The sequence below is a fragment of the Mauremys mutica genome, chromosome 24, assembly GCF_020497125.1.
Source record: "Mauremys mutica isolate MM-2020 ecotype Southern chromosome 24, ASM2049712v1, whole genome shotgun sequence".
In the NCBI taxonomy this organism is placed as follows: domain Eukaryota; kingdom Metazoa; phylum Chordata; order Testudines; family Geoemydidae; genus Mauremys; species Mauremys mutica.
This window is the reverse complement of record NC_059095.1, coordinates 963,141-989,102: the sequence shown is the minus strand read 5'-3', so window position 1 is coordinate 989,102 and position 25,962 is coordinate 963,141. Positions and strand designations below refer to the sequence as shown.

The 25,962-nt window shown below is 55.9% G+C and overlaps 1 protein-coding gene across 1 annotated transcript; it reads right to left on the bottom strand.

Moving 5' to 3' along the window:
- Window positions 1–176: 176 nt before the first annotated feature.
- LOC123356074 (A-kinase anchor protein 13-like) lies at window positions 177–25,401 on the bottom strand. Its single transcript, XM_044999047.1, has 12 exons — window positions 25,343–25,401; window positions 25,051–25,187; window positions 13,106–13,213; window positions 11,779–11,915; window positions 10,020–10,522; window positions 5,434–5,638; window positions 4,483–4,597; window positions 3,122–3,179; window positions 2,639–2,683; window positions 2,231–2,311; window positions 1,621–1,726; window positions 177–900 (listed from the first exon to the last, which is right to left on the bottom strand). The coding sequence occupies exons 1-12, from the start codon at window positions 25,399–25,401 to the stop codon at window positions 733–735; spliced, it is 1,722 nt and encodes a 573-aa protein (XP_044854982.1). The 3' UTR covers window positions 177–732.
- Window positions 25,402–25,962: the final 561 nt, after the last annotated feature.

Here is a 25,962-nt window from a genome sequence, read left to right as displayed (position 1 = left end):
GCCGAGGCCCAGGGGTGAGAACATACGTAGGATAAAGTCCTGTCTGCCCAGCACATTCCACAGAGGAGAGCCCTCCCCCCGCAGCCTAGGGATGTTTCCCCCTCTCTTTAGATGCACTGAGCGTGTCCTGCCTCTGCACAGGGTTAGCACTCTCCATGCAGCCCCACAGGGGAGGGGAGTGTGGGGGGGGTGGCGGGGGAGACAGCATTTCACTTTGGCTTTGCTTAACTAAGCCCTGGATGGTTTTTTGACTCCCCGTGTCTGTTCCCACATCACATGTGGAGCTGAAACATCTGTGTCTCTGGAAAGGAAAGGCTGGGCCCAGGCAGCCCAGCGGGGCTAGCCCCAGGCAGGCCCAAAAATGCTCTCAGGGCTACTCAGAAAGGACAGAGCATTTCCTGACCTTCCCTTTTTTGTTAATATCAAATTTAAAGGAACAAATTGACCCGGAACCCTCCTTTGGGAAAGAGACAGGAGATGCCTGGGCAGCTAAGACCAATGAGAATGAACAGGGTGCCATGCCCTGGGAGTCTGGGAACAAAGCGGCTAGGCCAGGCTTCCTGGGTACAGCCAGGCCTGGCAGGAATCGAGGGTACAGCCAAGCCAAGCCAAACCAAGCCAAGCCAGGCCAGGCACAGATGGGGGAGCGGGTACAGCCAAGCCAGACAGGAAGCACAACCAGGCCAAGCCAGGCCAGAAGGGAGGGTGGACAGGTACAGCCAGGCCATGGTATCAGCCATACTCACTCAGGCACTGCAGACCATTTTTATTCACCAGAGTTTTGGCGCACAGTGAACAGCTGGTGAAGCTGGAGAACGTCCCTGGCGCCAGCTGGTGCCCATTGACCCTTTTCCACTTTTGGCTCTTTTCTCTCTCTTTTGGTTGGTCTTTGTTCTTACCCTAGAAGGGGGAAAGCAGTGTCATGGCACAGAGTAGCAGGAGTTTGCTCTGGTGCGCACGCGCACACACACACAGCTGACCCCTCACACACACACACACACACACACACGACCCCTCAGCAGGGACGTTGGGCTCATCAGTGCTAGTTCAATTGTGTGGTTAGTGCCTGGCCCGCATGTGTTCCCCAGGGACGGAGCCAGCCCCAGAGTCTCTGCAGCCCCCCTAGGGTGGGTGCACTTGTGACCGAGGGCAGGATGCAGTCTGTGTGCAGCAAAACATCTGCACCACACCCTAGAATATAAACTCACACCTGCTCCCTGCCCAGGGGTTGTTGCCTGGGGAGGGCTGTGCCCCAGGCGGGGTCCGTGCACTGGAAAGAGGACAGCTTCCCCAGGGCAGCCCAGCAGCCAGCCCTGCCAGACCTCTCCTCACCCTTGCCCCACACAGGAGGCCGTGCTGTCATCTGGAGGAAACATCCTCCCTGATTGGAACCCCCCGCACATTGGGCAGCCCATGCTGGAGCAGCCGGGACAAGTCTTGAGCAAATCCAGCCCAGGGCGGAGCCCAGGGAGCGACACTCCTAGCAGGTGGTATTAGGGGCTGGGCTGCTGTCGTGTCCCACAGCAGCCCAGCTAGACCCTACCCTAGACCCCGGGGAGCTTACGTCCTCTCTGGTGACCGTGCTGAAAGCCCCTCATGGGTTCTGCTTTTCTCCCTCACCTTATCCTTCTGCCAGGACCCAGTGACACGGCTCCGCAGGGAACTCAGCCGGCGTTTCACCTTCGTGCCTCTCTCAATCTTGTCACTCTTCCCATTGTCGTCAGCCCTGAAACAAGCCAGGAAATGAGTCTCGTCTAAAGGGAAGGCAAGGGGGGAGGGAAGTGCCAGGGAAGCCCTGGGACAGGCATGTGTCCCATGCACAATGCCCCCAGGAGAGACTCCCGATGGAGCTCACTGTCAGGCCCCCCGAGGGCCCCCCAACATTGAATTCCCCAAATCTCATGAGCATCAGTCACCTCCCACAGCTGCAGCCTTGTGGTGAAGGTGCTGAGCTCTCCAGGGACCTGGGTTCAAGTCCCAGCTTAGCCACTGACTTCCTGCATGTCCTTGGGAAAGTCACTTCCCCTCTGTGACGCAGCACTTGTCTACAAGAGGAGGAGAGTAACCCTGCCGCCTATTTGGACAGTAAGCTCCTTGGGGCAGGGGCTGCATCTGTGCAGCACCCAACACAATGGGGCCTTGATCCTGCCTGGGGCAGCTGGCTGGGACGCTTGAATAGGTGGGGAGCTGGGATGGGGATGTGGGGCACCCATGCCAATGGCTCACTTACTCATGAGACAGGAACTCGAACCAGGTGAGGTTCTGCTGGGATTCGTTGCTGCCCTCAGCGGGGCAGGCCCCTTGCTTCGCCCTGCGCAGTGGAACAGGACAAGGCATCAGACTGGGAGGAAGAGTAAACTGCCCCAGAGCTTCTGAAGGGAGCAAGTTTTGCCTGTCCAGGGGGACCCCAGCAGGCAGTTCCCGTGTGGGTCCCTGGCAAGCCCTGCACACCTGTTCCCAGGGTGGTGTTGGGGGCCATGTGGATGTCAGCTCCCAGGAAGGTCTTGGGGGGATCCTGGTGGGCCTTGCGCACTCTGGGGGGTTGTTGCATGGGAGCTTCCCCAGGGGGCACTGGGAGGTAGGACAGCCCGTGAGACTAATCCAGCCCCCAGGTCCTGTCTCCCAGCCCCACACTCACCCGTGAAACTGTTTCAGCTCCTGCAGCACCTGCTGGACGATCAGCCTGCCAGGGAGGAGGAAAGGGGTTAGGAAGTCGCCCCACCGGCCACTGCTCCAAACTCCCGCGCAGCCAAGCCCAGGACAAGATTCATGCCTGGGGGTACAGCAAGAGCCAGCAAAATGCTTCCCTCGTACCCTGGTGACGAGGAAGGAGCAGCTGATGGAGGGAGCATGCCAGCTACGGAGACCCACCTGCAAGGCCACACTGTGCCTCACACAGCATGAAACACCAGCTGTTTGGCTGACAATCTCAGTGAGCCCAGGACGCATCCCAGAGCATCCCCTGGGTCCGGGGCGCGTCCCAGAGCAGGCACTGCCACGGCTCATGGCACTGCTGTTTCTTGCTCTCTTACAGTTAGAGGCTGAATCCAGATCCCCAGCAACTCAGAAGAACTTAGAGAATCACTGACCCACCCCCTGCTCCAGGATCACTGACACCTACACATGGTCTGGGGCCACATGGTCCTTTTCAATCGTCTCCAGCGCAGGCGGTTCAATACCTGGAACCCAGGGAGAACATGGTCAGTGGGGATGCTAGCTCCCTGGGCTGTCCCTTGGCAGAGTGTCACATTTCAAGCTAGGTACAATTAACCCTGGGCCTGCTGGGCTCCCACTCTCCCTTTAATGCGGAAGGAGCGTCGCTGTGGAGTCTGCCTTGGTTTCCCAACCTGTCCCTTCTTAGCTCCATTCTCTGCTCTGCCTCCTTCACATGCTCCTTGAAATCGGAGGGCAAGAGCTCAGTTCATCACATATGTGCCAAGCTACTTGACCTCCTGCACTACTTCTCCGATGCATCTCTTTCTGCTCCCTCCCCAACTCTTCCCAGCTGAGGGCCGGAGATACATGCAGATTGCTTGATGGCAGCCTGGTGGGCTCATTAATGGAGGTTTCAGCAGCAGGCTCCCTGGGTGTGGACGGAACAGAGCTCCCGTGAGGTGGGAAGCTTTGGAGGTGACAGGCCATGGTCAAATCCTGGTGTTCTCGTGGGTTCCTCGTGCTCTCGAACGAGTTTTGTCTCGTCACCCTGCTCTGAAGCAAGGGGTTTCTGAATGGGCAGGAGTCAAGGGGAAGGGGCTCTTTCTGGGCAGGGATTGTGTGTCAGCAGCTTTTCCTGGGGAACTTCACAAAGGGATCATAAACCCCAACAGGATACCTAGCAAGGCGATGGTCAGTTCTCTCTCTAGCCTGCCTAAAGCCTGTCCAATCCAGGAATGAGAATCTCTGCGATTCTGCTCTAAAGGCTGCGCCCTGCCTTGGTTTATCCCATCTCAGGCAGGCTCAGTACTTGCTGGCTGCACATCACTGGCCGTTCTGGAAGCTGGGTTACCAGGGGAAGCCTGCACTGTGCCCCTGACAGGTGGGACTGAGGCTCATGTACAAACTGTATTGTTGGGATGCTGCTCTCTGTCCATAGGGCACTGTTTGTTGTTGTGTGCAACCAGGGATCCGACACCGCACCCAGCCACGGACACGTTCTGTGGCAATGTGTCATTAGAGACCGCTACGACGTCACATACCACGGTAACAGGGGCTATGGAAATTCCTTCGATCAGACTCACGGTACATCTACACTGCACCTGAGGCTGTAAATTCTGGTTTGGGAAGACATAACCACACTAGCTCTGACTCAGCTAACATGCAACAGTGTAGCTGAAGCTAAACAGGCAGCGTCATGGGCTAGCTGCCTGAGTCCATACCCAGGGCTGCACAGACTTCAGGATTCTCCACAGGATCTCCTGCTAGTGCACATTCCTAAGACTACGTCTGTACAATTAACCTATTTCATGCCAGGCATTTACTCACCTTTGGCAACTGGGAGCGACACCTCCAGGTTGTGAGAGATTTGAGGAGAGGAAACCTTGTTGCAGGTGGAAGGGACGGACTTTGTCCTCAGTCTCTTCCCACTGCTGCCATATTCCTGGAAAAGACCAGAATCAGCAACGCTTCAGGGGCACGTGGTTTGCACTGGTCCTGAGCACCAGCAGGGTTCTGCTGATGACCCCACCCCACCGTCTTGGTGGAAGTCACAGCCAGATAGTTACCACACAGTATAAATCAGGGCCTCCCTTCAAAACCGATTACACTGGAAACAAACCCTGGGAATAGGCTGACATCCCATGCCACCCTTTGGTATTTAACCAAATACCAGAGGGGGTCAGAGTTATGATCACAGCTCATGCTGGAAAAGCCATCTATTTACTAGAGTTTCTAGGGAGGGCTGAGGGTCTGGGCTTTAGGATGGCGTGGAAGAAGTATATGCTGCTGTGATATCTGCTATCTTCCGGCTGGTTCCATGCTAGGGTGCCTAGAACTTTTGTACAGGTCTCCTTTTTACATATAGTGAATAGAAAGAAACAAAGATATTGGGTGGAGCTGCTAATCAGGAGACTGGGCTCTATTCCTAACTGGCTTGGACTCTCGGTGACCTCTGCATCAGGTCCCCCAGATGTCCCTCCTCTCTGGGGCTCTGATGGGGTCTGTGAGCCTCACGGCACAGAAACCGCCAAGTGACCCACGTTATTATTATTCAGGAACATGTGTCTGTGACCCCTCGGGGCCCAGGGGCTGGAGCGGTTTGTCCCAGAGCAGAGCGAGGACACAGTTGAGGATTCACAGGTGCTGACGTCACTGGGGGTAGTGCTGTCAGGAACAGAGCCTGGAGAGACGGGGTATAGATTGAGCCTGCGTGTCCTGCAGTCCAGCATCTCCCCCTCCCCACAGCGTGCCACGGGCACGGCTTTCACGCCCACTCACTGTGTCCTCGTGATCGGGCACGATGGCGAAGTTCAGGTGCAGGGGCTCTATCTCCACTTTAATCAGAGTGCTGCCACCGCCTGCCCAGGCCTCCACCCCAGCTGTGGGCAGCTCCAGGGACACACGGGGAGCCAGGCAGGGCAGGCTCCTTTCGAGCTCTTCTTGCTCCAGGTCACTGGCCATCTCGGAGGCATCCAGGCTTAGCCTAGTTCAGGGAACAGAAGCCAGCTCAGACCACAGGAAGGCAGCAGGGGGCCGACAGAGGACACCGGTCCGTGCCCTCCTCTACAGCCACCTGTCCAAGGGCCTCATCCCCAGGGACAGACAGGAAATCCAGGCCCAATTCTGCACCAGACCCGTCTGTCCCACAAAGGCTGTTGGCCCTCAGTGAGGGCCCAAGCCAGTGATTCGTGCCGTTAGCCTGTGGATGGTGGGCAGAGGCTGGCCAAACAAAGCCACACCTGTGTCCCCGTTCAAGGGCAGCCAGCTGAGGACAAGAAAGGCCTGTTACAGGCACGAACTACATTGGACAGCAGCCTGGGGGTGACAGATAGGGCAATTTCCTGCCATAGCCTGGAAAAAGCGTATTTGTGAAGGTATAAAGGGTACAATCCCTTTGGGGTCTGAGGCCTGCAGCTGGCTGCCTGCAAGCTCTGCCTGCTGCACCTGAGAGGAGAGCAGAAACTTAATTAGCTGATCTTTATAAGAGAGGGAGAGACTCCAGAAAGCTGAGGGGAAGGGGCTGTGCCCCTAACGGACTGCTGCTGGAGACTGTGGGAAGTCCTGGATTATTGAGGCTCTGAGGTCAGAGCCAGGAATTTTGGGTTGCTGAAGCTATTGGTGTGAGGGCCAGACGTGGGGAAGGGACCTCTCTGCCTGCACAGACTTTGAGGGAAGAATCCATGCGGTTTGATTTGTTTTGTTCAGAAGGGTTAAAACAAACAGCAAACCCTGCTAGAAACTGCTTCCCTGAGTTCTCTGAAGGGAGCTCAGACAGAATGACCACAGGCAGCAAGCCGGCTCTCCAAGAGCAAAACCTGGCCTGGTAAGTAGGAGGAGGGTGCTAGAAGATAGGCCCCAACACTTAACTTAAACTTAATTCAGATCTGTGATCTGTGGGGTAGAGTCCACTGTATTGAACGCTAAATTTATGGATTATTGTGGAATAGGAAGCAACTTCTCTAGGGGGAGATGTGGCAAAGTAAACCCTGTGAAGTGTTGTGAGCCTCAAAGGTCTGTTCTAAACCAGGGGCCAGACACGGAGGCTCTTTTGGGACAAAGTGAAGTGGGTTCCTAGGAAATGCCTCAGGGTGTAGGGGGGTGAATGTAAATTCACACCATCAGACCCAGTTGTGCCTTGAGGACAGAACCACTGACTGCTAATTGCTACCCTGGAATCTGAGGCGCTAAAGCCTGAACTGTAGAAAGGAGAGCACGACCGATTCATGGTGGTTCTTGTTTTGAGCTAAGGCCGTTACTTGTAACCACATAAAACTCCTGGGGGGTTGAGGGACTGTCTGCCGGCCAGAGCCCTGGCTGGCATTAGGGGTGATCTCTGGTGAGCTCATTAGCCTGCTTGTAGGCTCTTTTAGTGTTTTTAATATGTTTTCTCTGTACTGCTTTCACCTTAGAACTAGACGTGCTTGCTTGGAAAGAGCCGAGTGGTTCTCAGAGTTATGCTGCTTATAGCCTCTGTAGAGAAAGCAACGTGCAGAAGCTGACTGCTTAGGCCGTCTGATTAGCTGGGGCTATCGTGTAGCACCATGCAGCCTGGGCATACCCCAGTCAGGAGGGAGAGAGATGCGGGTCTCTGCCCAAAGAGAGGTGAGGCCTGAGGAGCTGGGAGCCTAAAAGTGGGTGACCTTACTGGACCACAGAGGGGGACACTGGTGCAGTTGCCCTGAACTGTGACACTGTGTTAGAGAGTCATCAGAACAGACACACCTGCACACACATTCCCTTGCACAGGGGACTATGCAGCAGGAGACGGAGCTGAGCTTGCATTTACACTGCAGCTGTTTCCACCACCAAGCAGACAGCAACCAGGTTTGCTTGCCCAAATCCCACATATGCCTGCAAAGGAGGGATTATTGCAGGGCAGCTTAGAATGCAACCAGAGGTGGGGATGGAGAGCAGGTGGGTGGAGGACCAGGGTAGATGATGCAAGAGATAACAACTTTGCTACAGCTGCACCTTCCAGGGTTCTGGTTACACTGTGTAACTCAGAGCAAAACCAGAGTGATCTGTAGAGTCCCTACAATCAGAGGGATTATGATAATTTGTCTAGAGGCTCCAGCCCAACTTCACCAGCCACTGTACACCCCCACCCCCAAAATGATGGGGGACCCCATGGTAAGCATAGATGGCATCTGTTATGCCCAGTCACAGTGCCCAGAGCTATGCCCTCTGTGGTGCATTTGGTGCATCACTCTAGACTGTATAGATCAGCTTTTCTAATCCTCAGCATGTCCACGACCTGCCCATACCCCTGCAGGGCAGACTGTGCCAGCAAACACTGCTGACCCCTGCCCAGCCCCTGTGAGGTTCTGGGACAGACGTGGGCAGCTGCCCAGGCAGCATGACCTGACTCAGTCTGAATGCTGTTCTCCTGTTGGCTAAAACACCATCAAAATCACATGGGGCTTTCCCTTTGGAAACGCCTGATTTTCCAGGCAGGGATCCACTGCCATGAAACTGCCCTGTAAACCCTGCCACCACCCACTTACAGTGGAGGCTGCTAAATAGGCAGGACAAAGAAATTCTCTTTCAGGGGCCACAGGGCAGGATAACTCTCCCGTGTCCCCCAAGGCCCTGGTGATTCCTAGCGTGCTGAGGGACAGCGCTGTCAGGATGCCAGCCACAAAGGAGCGAGTGATGAATAGAGACCAATGGAAAATCTGATGCTACCTTGTGGGCACCTAGGTGCTGATCCGTGTCACTTGGCTCCTGCTACCCAGACCCAGGTCCTGGGAGAACCAGACATTCCCCTTCTCCACACATCGTAAATCACCCAGAAAGGGGACTGACCGAGGCTGTGGCTTGCTGCCGGCCGCCTGCGCACGAGATCACATGCTCCTGCCACAGCGTAAGCCGTGAACGATACATAGCACATGGAACAACAATAGGTCTTAGGACCGAAGCCTGCGCCTGATAAAGAACTGCCAAGATCTCAGCCCAAGATAATTCCAGGCCACCTTATAAGGAGGAGGAGATAAAAATAGTCGTTGCTGGCTCACAGCTCCCTCCCTGCCGGCAGCCAGATCAATATGTTCGTCCCAAGGACACACAAGTTCACAGAAATCCTGCCCAGAGGCCTGTGTGTGACAAAGCACGTGCAGAGGAGGCAGCTCCAGGCCTGGCTCAGCCTTACCCACAGAACACCCGCTCTCCAGCCACAGGAACCCAGAGGAGGATGTGGCCTGCCAGGGCAGACAGGGTCAGTGCTGGGATCACATGAGCTGGCTCCCTCCAGGGGAGAGCAGCTGGTTTGGCAGAGCTGCCCACCCAACACCTCCTGCTGGCACGGCCGGAGCTGAGGGGACAAGGATGGGCTGGTGCCATTCTCCAGAGCTCCCCCACTGGGGCAAAAGGATGCAGGCAGGGACCCCGCTCATCCCAGGAGGGGAGATCCCCTTTCCAGCTCCTGGGCCTGCTGGGAAGGACCTTCTTGCTGCTGCTGCCCCTCGCCAAGCGGCTGATGGTGTAAAAGCCTCTCCCAGCCCCCCACACCCAGGCCTCCTGCAAGAGTTTACATCCCACACAGCACAGGGAGTGGGAGGCTTCCAGACCTCCCTTGGCAGAGGCTGACTAGGGAGGGGGACCACCCAGCAGCAGAGAGAGATCTGGGCTGCCTGAGCATTCCAGCCAAAGCGCTGCACAGGCCTTTGCGGCTCTGGGTGGGCTGCACCAGCCAGCCTCCTGCAGAGGAGGAGCGGAGATGTCGGCAGAGAGCAGGCCCACTGGATGGGTGGCTCAGGGCAACCCGGGGAATTGGAGTCCTTTCCCTGAACATTTATTGGGGCTGGGCTGTCCTGGGGCAGAACAGAGACGGCACAGTCACTGTCAAGCCAGCAGCTCCTCCCAGCCGGGTCCTGCCACCTCAGACTAGAGGGAGCTTGGCCCCAGGGCCCAGTCTGGTGCCTGGAGCGAACAGCCACAAGCCAGCGCTCAGCTCTGGGGAGTTCCGGCTGGGGAAGGAAGCAGCGTCTTGGGGCTGCCAGCTCCTTGAGACACTGGGCTTACAGCAGCTACACTGAAAAGCCTGCTGGGGACATGGTCAGCTTCAGACCCTTGGGTGCCGTATGTAGCCACAACATGAATAACCAAGGGGAAGACCCGGAACTGCCCCTTTCCCAGTCTCGGGAAGCCCAGAAGTGGGACACCGGCCCCACCCCCAGCCTAGGGGAGTTTTTTTTGGTCACACAGCAAGTGCAGGTGCATCCCAGGCCGAGGAAGCGGCAGCCCCCTCTCACCCGCCGGGGGCTCGAACCCTGATTTCAGATGTCTGGAAAGCTGCTGTTTCACCGCATCCTCTCTCCCTCCTTCCCCCCACAGGCCCCACACAAGCTTGGCTGAGCCTGCCGTACCTGCGCTCGCTCTCTGTAGGGGACACGGGGCTTTCCCAGCTGTGCCTCCGTGAGGTGGACATGGATCTCATTAGCGCGGGGAAGGACTGCTCATCCTCATGCAGCTCCAGGCCTTTCCCCTGCTCTGCCAGGCACCCCCCCACAGGGGGGCTGTCCTGGGCCCCTGCCGCACAGGAGCAAGCAGAGTCACTGTTCAGGAAATGGCAGCTGGTCTCCCTGTTCTGCACTGAGCCGGAGATGGGACTGGGGTAGGCAATGCCCACAAGCGTTCGCCCCAAGCCTCCAGGCTTCTCTTCCGGTACAGGAGAGCTGGGCGCCACCTGGCCTGTCTGTTCTGGCAGCATTGCCATTGCTGGAGTCACGCCGGCCTCTGGCAGGTTTGGCAGCCCCAGGTCTCTGTAATACTCTGAGCCGTGGAGAGCGAAGTCTATGGAGAGGAGATCCTCAGTGCTGCTGTGCACATCACCCATCAGGGCATCCGGCTCCAGAGACGAGGAGTCTTCCTGCCAAGGGAGCAACAGCTTAATACCTTGGGAAGAGACCAGGCAGAGCAGAGTGTGGCTGGGGCAGACCACACTGCCCAGGCCTCAGAAAGGGGCACGCACTCACTCCCACTAGCTTCCCTTTCACCTCTTGTGACAAACCAGGAGACAGCTGGGTCCATCCAAAGGCAGCTAATCCCTCCCTCTGGGGCTTTGGAATATTAACACTTAACGTGTTGTCCCTGACACCTCGGAAAGACTCCAGCTCACCTTCCCCTGTGGGGGGAGATATCGCTGTCGACATGTGACACACAGAGACCGGCGTGACATGGGGGAAGAGGCACAGAGGGCTGGAGTTAGGCTTTCCGATGACTACGGCTGATCACCTGGCTGGCTTTGAGGACTGAGACGTCTCAGATGTGTGAGATTTTCGTGGTGCTGCCCGCGCCAAGAGCAGGGCTCTGGTACCTCTCTGCACTTTGCCTCAGGGCAGGCACTGCATGCCCAGAGCAGGGCAGGCACTGGTCTCAACACTGGAGGGGAAACAGCAGGGCACAAAGGGCTTCTCTGGTGGGTGAATTGTGCTGCCACCTTAGCACGGGAATGCCTAATACTTCTGCCCTATGGCATGTGGCATTCCTGTGCCTGACTCCCACTAATGCCAAGGGAAGGGGAGTGTGTCATTTCCCCGTGAACAGGGGGAGTGCGTCTCCCAAGCCCTCCAGGCTCCCCAGTAGCCCTGCTCTCCAGTCTCACACCAGGGCAAATCCTCCAGGACATTCTTCCCCTCTCTGCAGGAGACCGAATTGAAAGCTTTCGCTGCTGCAAGGCCAGAGGGTGGGGGATACAAACGCTGGCTGGGGGCTGGGCTGACTAACCTCTGACCCCTTTCACTTGGATCCAGACCCAAAGCCAAGGGCTCGAGCGTCAGGTCTCTGCAAGTGAAGCCATTGGCTGAGCAGAGCAGCCTTGGTGCAGCAAAATCTCACTCACTTTCCCCAGAGAAACAACCATCCATCCACAGCACCCTGCGGAGAACAGCGAGACTGCCACCAGGTCAGAGGCGGCCCCAGGGACCCAGTGCTTCCAGCGGGGGCTGTGGATGGGAGCAGAGGACAGGCAGTACACTGGATACTGTGCTAAAAGGAAGGGGGATTCCCAGTCCGGAGTCCTCCCCACAGGGCTGCCAGCCTAGCCCCTGCATAGCTGAGACTGCCCACTCAGCACTCTCACCCACAGGACAGTGCTTTGGCAGCAGAACAGTAGGCTACACTTGCCTTTTCCTCTGCCATGCTGGTGAAGAAGACTTCATCCTCAGCAATCAGGGATGGGGAGAAGGTGTCTGGGCTGCTGCAGTCTGACGTGGGGATGTTGCTGGCAGCGAACTCCCGCGAGCACGGCTTGCAGTCTGACCCTGCAAGAGAGAGAGAGTCACAGTCGCTGAGCAAGAGGGAAACAGGAACAGCCACAAGGGCAGTGATGGATCAGATGCAGCCACGCAGAGCGAGTGCAGAACAGGGCAGCCCCAACACATGACACGCAGCCCCCTGGGCTCCCTACATGGTGGCGGTGCCGGGGCCCTTGTGACCTCAGCAGCCATCGACCTGGAGCCAGCTAGAGAACGGCCTGCCATGGCCACCTCGCTGCAGGTGCACTGGAGACGCTGCCCCACTGAGACCCTCGGGCTGCTGACAAGATGCCAACGCAGCTGAGCAGAGGTGAAGCTGCTGGTGGCAGAAGGCAGACACTGGTCCTGCGTTCCCCATGTAGGGCACTAGATACACTAGGACAGCAAAGCCCTAGAAAGGAGACAGCACAGTAAGGGACAGAACTTGCCCAAGCTGGGCGCCCTCCTTAGCCCTTTGCGGAGAGACACAGGGGAGTTAAGGAGGAAGCCCCAGCGAGACAAGCCAGCCACTGGCTGAAGGCGGCCCAGGCACTGCAAGTTGAGCGCCGATCTCTGTCTCAGGCCAGGCCCAGCCCTCGCCCCCAGGCTGCTCCTTTGGACCTGTCCTTTCAAAGAGGGTTTACCCCCAGAAGCACTGCCCCAGGCTGGACCCAGGCCCAAATCCGTTCCCTCCCACCCGCCAGCATATGGCCGACCTGTCCCCCAGCCACACTACGCCGTGCGGGATTCGCTGTTTCCTCACCGAGGACGCAGAGGGGGGTTGAGCCTGCCCTTCGTGCTGGCCCAGCACCAGGTCACTCCCAAGCAGGAGGGCATTTTAAACAATAACCTGAGCACATGGGCCATTAACTGAGCCAGCGGGTGACCAACGAGGGGCCTTGGTGGCCAGCAGATCTGGCCATGACAGAGGGAAGGGACGAGCAGAGTCTCTATGGCCCCTACAACAAACAGCCCAGGTGCCTGAGTCCTGATGCAGCAGGAGCAGGGCATCCCTGTGGGGCACACGGGGTCTGCACAACCCCCAAGGCCTGGTGTCCCTGCCCAGGGAGGGCGCGGGGCACATGGGGCCTGCCTGGAGAAGGCAGCACGTATATCTGCTAAATTCAGTATAAAATCAAATGGCACGAGACAAGGAATCTGTAACCAGATCCCTCTGAGTGTGATCAGGCCCTGACTGAGCCATGGGAGCCACCAACCACCATGCTGGGCGCTAGGCACAAGGCACAAGGCCAGTTTCTCCCTGGCACAAGGCCCTTGTGATGAACTTGGCCTCTTCTCTCCAGTGCTGACCGTGTCCCCGTCACCTGCCCGAGGACAGACAGCAAGCGTGACAGCAGAGAGGGCGATGGGCTGTGGGGAGGCCTGCACTGAGAAAGCCAAATGTCATTGCTGGTGCTGTAAATGCAGCATTTCCTCCCCAGAATGTGCCTGTTCCCTGCTCCCTCGTGGCCCAAATGGGGAGCTCGAGCCCTTCCGCTTGCAAAGCGATTTTCCTTCGCCGCCGACAGGTGATAAATGTTATGCAGAACGTCTCCTGTGCCCCCAGACCCCCTTAGGCAGGGCCCCCTCCACAGGGCAGCGCAGTTGGATTGGCTGCAATTCTGCTGCATGGAAAGTCTCCTTTGCTCATGATCCCCAGAGAACAGGGGAGTGCTCGTGATGGGCTGTAACTCTGCACAATGTGCTTCACAAGTACAGAATGTCTCCACTGGCCCCGACCCAGCGAAACGTCAGCGAATGTGGCTCCTGAACGAGTGCTGAGAGTGGAGGAGGATCTGAGACAATTCAGGGCAGCCCTATGGCTATGGGAAGCTTTCTTGTGGGACCCCCATGGCTCTCAGGAGGGGAACCCCAAATTTCAGCTCTTGGGGAGGAAGCAGGGCTACTTCTCTGACCAGAGCTACCACAGACCTTCAGGGATTGACAATCTAAATCACAAGCCAAGCAGGGCCCCTGGGCAGATCTCATCCTGCGAGCACCTGAAATGCCACGCTCCTTAACTCCCCCTGCACTGCACCTTGTCAGGGCAGCACCTACAACCATCATGAGACCCAGCCGCCTTCACGTCCCCTCCTTGCTGGCTCGGGTCTGGCACGAGACGGCAGCGGCACCAGCTCACCAGGCACAGCAGCACTTGCAGGAGCAGAGGCTAGGGCAGGCAGGCAGCTCGCGCTCCGCCAGCCAGCCATTCCCAGGATTCCACACGCTACAGCAGGCGATTTACTGTAGCCATATGGTAAGGCCTGAGGCCTTTGTCTGCAGCCATATTAAGACAGCAGCAGCCATTAGCTAAGAAGCAGAAAGTCACATCCTCACATTCAGGGCCGGCTCCAGGCACCAGCCCAGCAAGCACGTCAGGCTCTTTGGCGGCGGGTCCCTCGGTCCCTCTCGGAGAGAAGGACCTGCTGCCGAATTGCGGCCGAAGAAGAAAGCGGCGCGTTGGAGCTGCTGCCGATCGCGGCTTTTTTGTGTTTTTTTTCTCCCGCCGCTTGGGGGGCAAAAACCCTGGCGCCGGTCCTGCTCACATTCCATCTAAATTACATTAAAACAATGTACTATCGGGCTGCTGAGACGGTGCCTGTCCTAACAGCACCTACCATCAGAGAAAGAAACAGAACTTAAAATGGTTAAAGAAAACTTAGTTTGATAGCGTCTGTCTGGCAAGAAATCACTTCTCAATAGTTGTGAAATCCTCATTTCTTTATTGTTTTATCTTTACAGACCCCACTTCTCTATTGTTTGTCTGTATAGTCTCTGTCTGATCCTTTGATTGTTTCCATGGGCGGCAGGTATCATAGGAAAGGGGCTTTGCTTCCCCAAACAGCCTACCGTGGCCCCACCCCCAGGCCAGCGTGCCTCCGGCAGTGACTCGGTGCCACCAGGGCAGCTGCTGCTGGGCCGTGCTCCCTGCCCGGCGCTGGCCGCCTGAGCACCGGGACTAGGGACCGCGCTGCCCAGAGCCCCGGGGCGCGGTGAGCGCGCTGCCCAGCCGCCCAGAGCCCCGGGGACCGCACTGCCCAGAGCCCCGAGGCTGGGGGCGCGGTGACCGCGCTGCCCAGCCGCCCGGAGCCCCGGGGACCGCGCTGCCCAGCCGCCCGGAGCCCCGGGGACCGCGCTGCCCAGCCGCCCGGAGCCCCGAGGCTGCACCGCTCAGGGGCTGTGGGTGCTGAGGCTGCGGTGCACTTGGGCTAGGGCCTCCCCACCCCCCCCAATCCCCAGGTGTCTGGCACTGGGCCTGGGGGGCCACGGTGGGGGTGCTTTGGGCTCCTGCAGGGGAAGTAGCAGGGGGAGGGGTGGGGCCTCGGGAACAAGGGGGGGATTAGCCTCCCCAGGCAGCCAGGTTACCGGCCGGCCATGATTGTTTCTGTTACATAATTAATTTTGCTAGGTGTAAATTAAGGTGGTGGGATGATTAAGTTAGAGAATTTTGTTACAATATGTTAGGATTGGTTAGTAAACATTTAGTAAAATGATTGGTTAAGGTATAGCTAAGCAGGACGCAACTTTCACTATATAAACAGGGGTCCAAAAGGAAGTTCTTTGGGGAACCAACTCCAGGACACAACCCCAAAGATCAGAGCTGCCAGACTTCAACACTCTGCCAATGACATGGTGCAAAAGCTGGAGTCCCCAGATGACCTGATCCTGACTGGCCATCAAGAAAAGTTCATCTGTCTTATTAGGAGTAGAAGCAGTGAGCACAGTATGTTTAGCGTGTGCGTTCTGTTTTGGCGATTGTTAATAGAGGTTAAGTAGGATATTACTGTTTAAGACTCTTTCACTGGTAAAAGACCCCGTAAACCCACAAAAGATTAAGCCGTGAGTGCACAGGGAATGGGTGTGTGCTCTGAGCCCGGAGCCCACAGAGGGGTAAAGTTTGGTGCCTTTCGCCTGGAGCCCTCAGAACTGGGAAAGGGTGGGGGTGCCTAAACGAACTGGGTTACACCTTGAGCACTAGGTAGAGGTGGGATGCCCTAGAGTGTGCAAGTGACAGAGAATTTTGTGCGGGTAACACCTCACGCTACAGCAGGCGATTTCCATGGCATGCAACCTGCACTGTTCTCCCAGCCCTCGGTGAGCCCACAGGCCCCTGCACCTGTCAGCTGGGAGGAGTCCCATACAGGCGTTCCAGTTGCCTTCTCCGCAGAACAAATTCCCAGATACGCCAAAGTGACACTGAAGAAAAGGGGCCCAGAGCCCAGATCAGCTACACCCAGAGACAACTCTGTGCATCAAGGAGAACATGGCTTCCACCAAGGAATGCCCTTGGGTGCCCCCCATCTCCTGCCCTCGCTGGCCAGGGTTCTTCAGCACTTCGACCAGGTGAGGTTCTGTTCTCCATAAATGCACATCTCCACCATGTGTGTAACCTGCTTTCACCTGCATAGTCTGGATCATCCCAGAGAAAGGTGGGCTTGTCCAGCACCCACAGATTTCACCCCCACTCCTATGGGCTCCACAGAGTAGTGCCAAAGTCACTCAGAACAATTGGGTGCAAGCTGTTTCCTACCAGCCTGGTCACTCGCATCTGCATCCTTGGCTGGGGAAGGATTCCTCCTGATTCCTGGCACGAACGCCCATTATCAGCATCCGCAGCCCTACACATGAATACTGCAGGGATGAAAAGCTGTTTCACAATAAGTCCCAACAGTGAAAGATTCATTGTCCTTGAAAAGAGGAAATTCGCATTCTCAGCTAATGCACGTAAAGAGCAGTTGGGGCAATGCCCTCTTCCAGACCTGGATTGCAGATAGTTGTCACAAACTTTGAGGCACTTCTCAGGGGCTTCTAGTCCTATGAGTTTGCTCGAGGGCTCACAGGCAGCTGCCCTCCATGGGAATGCAGGTGCTAAACCTACAAGATTTAAACACATCCAACAATTTTACTCTCATCCTTTATTCTTAAAGGCTACAGCCCAGGAGAGACTTTGGAGGTGTGAGGCTAGAGCCATACGCTGGGGTTCTAATGACAGTCCTGAGCAGCATGGAAGGATTTCACTCTCTGGTGTCAGAACGCTCCTATGTCCGTGTCCTCTGCACTGTACAGTGTTTGTGTGAGTGAGAGAGAGGTGTGTGTATGCACACAACCTGATAGCTCATTGAGAAATAAAACAAAGCCTTGACATGGTTCATGGTACAATGCATCATCCAGCTGACTACAGCACATTCCTATGTAGCAAGCCACCCTGAAAACGTTAACCATGACCTCTAACCCATGGAGAATTCAGATGCCATCTCTAAGGAATACACTGGACAGAAGCCAGGCCACTGGACCAAGCATTGTGGTGGATAATTGAAGATACAGTCTCTTGCTTTGTTCTCTGCAAGAGGCCAAACACTCCAGCTGACCCAACAGGACAAACCAACTCTGCAAGGAACACAACACAACACACTTCAAAACTGAAATGAAACAAAGTATTCTGTAGATCTCTATTGCTGACCCCGTATGTGACACCAAGAAACCTGAACCAACTACTCTAAGCTTGTTTAAATCACTCTCTGCAATGACACCACCACACATTTCATGCACGTGGTTCACTTGTTTAGACTAGGCTGGCTTAATGATCTTCTACACAAGCAGGACTGTCCAGCATCGAACTGGGTGATGAGTATACAGCCAGCCTCAGGATGGGTAAGCCCTACAGAACTGTCCTAGAGAAAGTGTACAACCTCCCTCGGGATGCTAATGCGTTCCATGGAACTTGGCATGCAATGATGTAGCTATTTGATGGCTGTTAATCTTTCCTTCCTGAATCTTAAGAATTATGTGTTCCTTCCAGAGACTTCAAATTACAATTGCTACCAATCAGCAGAGGCAAGTGTCTGGCAATATGCATTTTTTATTTTATTTTTTCCCATATGTATTAATTGGTTCATATGAGAGAAAAAACCCTAAAAGATTACACTGAAATCCCACATAAAAGACATTTGAATTGAATCTTTTATTTATGGGCTATCAACATAAACACCCCCATTAAAATGCTCCAGGAGTTCTAAAGGCTTTTGTTTACTCTGTCACAGGATTGTGCTGGACTTCCTCATGTTTAATAGGTAGCAGCAGGAGTGGAGATGACATCTCACACTTAGTCACGTCACAAACCTAAATCAAGCTGACTGGGTACAGCAGAGGCATTGGGCTGAGATGAAATAGGCAGTTAGTTGGATGCCTCGTGTGATGAAAGCCACGAGAGGCTCCTGACGGACAGGGCTAGACACTGACATAGACCCTCCCATGGACCTGGATCGCATTCGCCCTTTTGGCCACAGCATCGCACTGGGAGCTCATCTTCGGGTGATTATCCGCCAGGACCCCCAAGTCTTTTTCACAGTGACTGGCCTCCATGTCAGATATGCCACTAGCAGGAGGGACTGCTCAGCTGGCAGTGCCCAAGGGGAGGGAAGCAAGTTCTGTTTTCATAATGAGAGGTGCCTAGAACAAGGGAAGAAAAAGGAAGCCTCTTGTTTTCATGCCTCCTTTGAGGCAGGGAACCTTCTCTGAAAGTGAATTGGCAGGTCCCCAAAGGTAGCCAGCTGCAGGGACCAGGCAGCCACTGCAGACTGACACGCATTTTGCTTCCACACCGATGTGGGTGATAGCTCTGAGTCACATGCATCAAAGTTAAACCAATAAGTGTTTTCCTCTAACAGCAGGAGCCACGTCCTGCCTGCCGGAGCCGCTCCAGAAAGAGGCCCATCACGCCTGTACAAGGCGGCCTTCAATCTTCAGCGCTGAAGTGGAACCCTGGAATGGAACCAGCACTCTTGGAATCCTAGAAAACATTCAGCTTGTTCTCCTTGTGCCATCCCGGGGCTGGGGATCTGGACAGAGGCACAGACTGCAGCCAACGTAACATCTTCACCCCCCAGCACAACATAGATCCTCTCTGTGCATTGCAGACACTCCTATTCAACACTCGATAAATCAGTCCTGCACACCAGCCCCCGTAAACTTCATAACACAGCCCCGCACAGCACGGCATCATTACTCAACAGCATATAGAGCCCAGAGCTATAGGGCTGGGAGACCATTTTAGGCAATGTGTGCACAGCCAGACATGACAAATTAAGCCCCAGGCTACCTTTGCAGTGACTCCTTTCCAGCTAGTACCATGGAGAGAGACGAGGTGAAGGGGCAGCCAAGTAGCAAACCCTCCCAGGAGCCAAAGACTAAGCAAACAAGAGGAGCCTTATCTGATGCCCTGAAGGTCAGACTGGCTTCATCCAACTGCCAAGAGAAGCAAATGCCCAAGTCGACAGACCCCCCAGATTGGCCTGAGCCAGTGCAGACTGTGGAGTATGGGTGTCATGTCACATCAGCCATGTTAATCTAATCCAGCGGTTCACCTCGGGGGCTGTCAGCAGGTTTCAGGGGGTCTCTCAAGCAGGGCCAGCGTTAGACTGGCTGGGTCCCAGGGCAGAAATCCCAGCCGGACCCCACCACGGCGGGGCTGAAAAACAGTGGAGTTTTTATAGCATGTTGGTGGGAGGGCTCAGAAAGTAAAAGGGTGAGAACCCCTGATCTAATCCACGTAACACGAACAGCTCTGAGAGTCCCTCCCAGGACAGAGTCTCCTACTAAGCCAGCACCACTATCAACTACACCCAGACTGGTCACTATGCGTAACAGCTTGGCACGTGGACAGGTGCACCACATTCGCAAACCAGCCTCTGAAATTTCCAAATTTTGTCTCGGCAGACTGGTGTGCACACAAGAATCAACTGGGCGAGGCCCAATCCACACTTGCACAGAGCAGCCACTCAGCAACTGCTGAGAAGATCCGTCGTCCTTTGCTGAGTGGGAGGGGTTTCCTGCCCCAAGGAAGCCCCCAAGTAGTCTGGCAGGACCCCAGAGGCAGGATTCCTCTCCTACACCTTCCTGACTCCAACAGCACAAGTGAGAGCAGGGCAGGCCCAGGTGGGACAGAGTGACCCTGGAGCAACATTGCAGGGCAGGACTAAGACACGTGCCTGCCAAGCACAGGAGCAGACTGCGTGGCAAGGGGCATCCACACAGGGCTGGCTCCAGCTTTTTTGCCACCCCAAGTGGCGAAGAAAAGAAAAGAAAAGAAAAAAGATAAAGCTGCAATTGGCAGCGCTTCGGCAGCAGCTCTACCGCACCGCTTCATTCTTCAGCGGCAATTCAACGGCTGGTCCTTCCCTCCGAGAGGGACTGAGGGACCAGCTGCCGAATTGCCGCCGAAGACCCAGACGTGCCGCCGTTTTCCACTGGCCGCCCCAAGCACCTGCTTGCTGGGCTGGTGCCTGGAGCCGGCCCTGCATCCACAGCACCACTCTGGGAGAGCTGGACCAGTCCATGGCCCTGAACAGGGCAGGACACGCAGCATCAGGCTCCCCCCACCCAACCGCACACTCTGAGTAGGAACCTGCAGTCGCTGGCCCTGTGCCATGTCTATACTGCGGGCGCTATCACAGTGTCACTACGGTGCTGCAGCTGCGCTCCTGTAGCGTAGATGCTTCCCACTGCAACGGAAGGGGCTTTTCCTCACCGAGAGGCAGAAGAATCTGTCCATCAACCTGGCTGCGTCGTCAATGGGGCTTAGGTCACAAAACGTGTCCCCTCCCCGAGAGCCATAGCTAGAGCCATGTAGCTTTGAAGCATAGACCAGGCCTTGGGCTCCGTGTGTTTCTCCTTTGTGAAAGATGCAGGCTCCTCGGGGCAGGCAGGCCCAGTGCAACAACATCTGGAGGGGTGGGGATAGACACCTCTGGCGCAGCACAGCTCCCACCTTTGCTCAGCCGGAGGCTGGAGAGGAGATGACAGAGTGATGCTCTCAAGAGCATTCGCTGTTTGCTTTAAGGAAACATTAAGCAGATTAGGACTGTGGTTGCTTAATGCGTCTCTGGCTGGGAACCATAAAAGGGTATTGCTGCAGGGAGCGAGCGCCTGGCCGTGGAATCCCCAGAGCTGAGTTTGTGGGGAAATGGTCTCCGAGTTCCCTAGAACTGGAAAGGGCCCGACCAGCAGCCTGCGAGCCGGGTTTGATTTAAGGCTCGGCCACAGCCCGACTGGCACCCGGTCCCGGAGCCGCGCTCCTGCACAGGTAGAAGGGAAGGGACATGCAGCACGACAAGACAGTTTGGGACGTGTGCAAATGCACAGCAGCTAGGAGAGGGCAGGCCTGTGACCTGGGTGAATCTGCCCCCAGGCCCCAAAGGACAGGACAACACTGGAGCCTCTTCCACTCTGTGCCACTGGCTCAGGTTAACTCCCTGTGCCCCTCAGCCCCTAGGGCTGGCCAAGGCCAGGAGAGTCCCATCTCTGGGGGCACACAGAAGGGCATGCAGGCCTGTAGCCCCTCTTTGGCTCTGATGATATACAGACAAGCTGAGCAGGTTCCACCGTTAAAGCAGAGTCTGGGTGTAAGTGCCAGGAAATCTCCACCACCACCACCACCACCAAGAAGGATTAAAGCCCAGTCAGTGCAGTCCTTGCTGCTGCCTCTAACAAACCAGTCCCTGGTTCTTTGCAGACTGGGCTACCAGGTGAATCCGATGTAGACGCTGCACCTGCTTAGTGGTTAGAGCAAGGCAGACTGTCAGGGTCTATTCCGAGCTCTGCCACTGACTCATTATATGACTTTGGGCAAGACATTTTCCCCTAGCTGGGCCTCAATTTCCCCCACTCAATAGAGTGCAGGGTTTTGTGAGGCTCAGTGAATGAGCCAGAGAACCGTCTGGGAGGAAGCATGCTGGAGAAAAATCAAGAGTGCACATTCCGTATGCGCAGCTCAGGGTCTCCACGTCTCAGGCATTCTCACTGCTTTCTTTTTTCTAAAAGGTAACACCTGACACTGTGAAGAAAGGCAGTGATACCACGCCATGCAATCATTCCACGAGGCAGGAATGGCTGGGCCCCGGGGGGATTTCCCAAGAGCCTAAGCAGAGACTCCTGGACACTTATAACAATGGCAAGTTTGAGAGAGAAAAAGAACGATCAGGAAGCCACCTCCTGGCTCCAAAGCCAACCCAAAGCCAACTCTTTATGGCTGGTTCTCTGGATTATTTGAACTACAGACGAAGACAGCTGTAGAATGCGCAATAAACCTGACGCTCCTGGGGGCTCTGAATGAGTGCGGCCCCTTGGTGCACGTGCCAATGCCATGCGTGAGCAGCCCTTCGCTGTGGCAGAAAGCAGCTCGAGGGCTGGGCTGGGCTGGGGAGACAAGCTGTCTGACTCGAACAGTAACTCTCAGCCATACACTGGGGAGTCTCCAGCCGCTCCTCCAGGCTATGCCCAGGCCGGCTGTTGGGCTCAGGCAGGGCCAGCTGACTGCTAAGAAAACGAACGCGCACACAACTAGTGCACCCACCAGGGACCTGGGGATGATGTTGAACTCTATTACCACCACTTTAGGGAGACAGGCAGCAGGGGGCCCCAGTTGGGTCCCCTTTGGACCCTCCTGGGCACCAGGGCAACGTGGTTCCTGGCTGTATATTTGCTAGGTCTTTGTCCAGTTTAGTTTAAATTCTCTCCAGCATTGGAACTCCCTCCGGAGACGATCACCCAGCCGGATCCATCTCAGCGAGCTCCAGTCTCTGTTTCTCGTAGCACCCTCGGGACCTCCCCCTCCCCGTAGCAATCACTCTTCACGCAGTGGGCCCAGGGCCAAGTGACATATGTTCGGCTTCTTCCTCTTTCCCCTAAATCAGCCCCCGAGCCTGCTGGGTGCTGTACTCTGAGCTTCCTTTAGCAAACGCCCACACATCGTCACAGGTTCCAGACCCTTTCTGACCGCGCTGGGTCAGGATTTCTGGCAGCGACTGCTACTGTTGAACCAGTTTGTTTTCCGGGCGCGTGTGCTCACTCCCTTCGTGCTGCTGAACCAAACACCCGCTGTCCATTTTCTGAGGCTGGTAGTTGGTTCACCTGCCCTACTCCACTCCAGGCTTGAGAGACCCAGAAGACAGCCCAAGGCCCTTTCCCCATCTCACTCCTTGACACAAATCCCCTGCTCCCTCCCCACAGGCCAGCCATCAACCATGTGGGGGCAGCCGCTGGGCAGTGCTGGCGTTGTTCTTTAAACCAGCTCCACCTGGACTACGAGCTTCCCAGGGTCCTGCTGAGAAAGGCTCCCGGAAAATCTCACAGGGGTATTCAGCTCCTGAGTTCCCCAGTAGCTAGGGTCTGTTTGACACCAATGTGGTTAACAGGCAGTCCCCACTAGATGAGTGCTTAGAGCCCATACGACATGGCTCATGAAGGATTTGTGTGCAAGGACTTCTCATTCACCAGCTGGTGAACACTGCCTTCACAAGTCCTTTGTGACACCCCAGAGACGGCAGCACGGCGGTGGTGCATGGCGTGAGCCCAGCACAGTTTGTGTTTGTCACACTGACAAAGCACTTTGGAAGATCCCAGATACAGTAACTTGTGGGGAGGGAAGTGGGGGATTCACATGCATTTTGAGAGTCTGGTTCCTCTGCTGCTGGCCCAGAGAAGGTGCATCCCCAGCAGCAGCACAGGCCTGCAGGGCGGAGCTGCAGCTGAATGTCTTGTGCATGTGAGGCAAATGCCCCAAAGGACAATATGTTCTGAGGCAATGTTCACTGAACCCAGTGTGCAGAACCTACGGCGCTGCAGGAGGGAGGCTGGTGTGAGACAGACACTCTCCAACCCAATGCCTAGGGGCCAGTTAGCAGGGCCGGCACTTCCATTTAGGCGACCTAGGCGGGCACCAGGATTTGGGGGGGCGGCAATTCAGCGGCGGGGGGTCCTTCCGCGCTCCGGGTCTTCGGTGGCAATTCTGCGGCGGGTCCTTCATCGCTCCGGGACCCGCCGCCGAAGTGCCCCGAAGACCGGGAGCGTGGAAGGACGCCCCCCCGCCCCCCGGCCACAGAATTGCTGCCAACAACCGGGAGCGCGGAAGGACCCCCCGCCACAGAATTGCCGCCAACAACCGGGAGCGCGGAAGGACCCCCGCCTAGGGCGCCAAAAACCCTGGCGCCGCTCCTGCTAGTTAGTACCATGACATCGTTACAAGGGAGATGAGCTTAATTTGGAACTTAGCAAAATTCAGCTCTCATCAGCTGCCTCAAATCTCCCTGGGCCCCAGCCAGCAGCCACAGCACATCCAGGTTTGGAAAGGGTCAGCCTGAATCAGCCTTTTGGGAGCCTAGTCCCCTGTCAATTTCTTCTTCCTGCCCAGAATGACTTTCCATGTTTCGCTCAGTTTGAGTCTCAGATCCACCCTGTATCCAAGGCTCGTTCACTCAGGAGAGGGGAGTGCGGGGGGAAAGGCAGGCAGGGATATGGGGAGAGAGGAGCCAGGTGAAAAGGAGGGGGATGAGCAGGCTGAGAGCTCCGACATTGCAGGTAAAAATACCTAGAAGCATCAGAGCAGCGTGGCAGTTGCACGCTGTAAATATTCACTGGGGAAACGTCTGCATAGGACGAGCCACGCCCCAAGTGACTGCGGAATTCATGCTCCTCAGGCCTCCGGCTCTAGTGTTGGCCAAAAGCAACACAACGTTTTCAGAGACAGTTATGCAGTGTTTGGGGGCTGAGAACCCTAAGACCAGAATCAGTCTCCTCTGTCACCGCTCACTAACAGCACTGGTCTTTGATTAACAAAGTGGGGCCTTACTCAGTACCGTGCGGGCGCCACGTTCCTCAAATCACAGGCTGCTCCTGTCAAGTGCTGAGGCTCTGTTAGCCCACAAGTTCCAGGGGGTCTCCTTGAAAGCACCAGAGGGGCCTTCATCCCCTTTGCACACATGGCTCTGGGAGCTGATCTCTCAGCATGAGAACCTACAGCACTGCCCGAGGTTCACCTGGAGACAGCTGCCTCTATAAACTTTAGGTTCTCCAGCCCTCTGGGAGCAATGAATCAAGTTCATTATCACACCAGAAGACTGATATTTAACCAATTACCCAGCTGCTAGAAGCACTTAAGGTGCCCTGAAAAGAAGATTAAAGGGAAGGAAAAGCATGAACAAATATTTATGCAGCATCCCCTCCGGCAAGGAAAGGCTCATTTCTAAACAAACATAAGCCTCTCTGCCAAAGCAAGCCAAAACTCCGCTAGCTCCGGGTCTGGGTGTCTGCACCATTCTGCAGCAGTTACCCAGGACCACAGAGCAGGGCTCCAACCAGCATCCATGGCCCACGGGTGGGACGTTACCTCGCTTAAAGGACCATCTCTTCATCCAGCGCTTTGAGAACGACGGCCAGGAGTGGTTTAGCAGCGAGTCTGCCATTGGGGAGCCTTCTGAGCCCCGTTGGGGGATCAAGCCCAAGCAGAAGGCGATGATGCAGTCGCTGCAAGGCAGAGCACAGCACGGTCTGAGGCAGCTCTGCAGACTCCAGCCCAGGAGCTGCCAAGAGCGGGAGTGGAGAAGCCAAGTGTTTTGTCAAAAGTATCAGCTGATAGAAGAGGCAGCCAGAGTGAAATTCTTGAGCTTCGTATTGCCCACCTGCATGAAGGAGCCGTGCACACTCCCTGCAGCAGCGAGTGCCGCCAGGATGGGGACATCTAGGACGACGGCTCTGCTCCCGAAGCCCCATGCACTACTTACCGGATTGAAACTAAATACAAAAACAAGCTATTAGCACATCGGTAACTTTCCCCTGGCTGGCAAAGAGCTCCCCATTCCACTCCTGGTCACGATGATGATAGCCTGCCAAATCCATCAGCCACTCAATCAGCGCTGCGGGGTCCCGTGTACTCATACCATGGAAACACCGGATGAACACCACGTGCACACGGGCCTGGCGTTTACGGCTTTGGCTGGCAGCGTATCCAAGTGCAAAGGCAGAGCCTGAGTGAGTTCCACAGGGCAGGCCTGGGAAGCCGTCCCTCTGACAAGCCAGCAGCTCTGTGCGGCTCTGCAGCAAACCCACCCTCAGCAGGGAGAAACTGCCCCCAGAACAGACCTGTCTCCAGCTCATTTTCCCCACAGCATCCAATCAGGCTAAGCAGGGCCTGCATCTTCAAGCTGCTTCAGAGGGAATAAGAGACCTGACCCTTCACCCAAAATTTGAGTGGACCCCTTGACTCTGTGCTGGTAACTCAGCTGGTAACCCACCCCTCGGT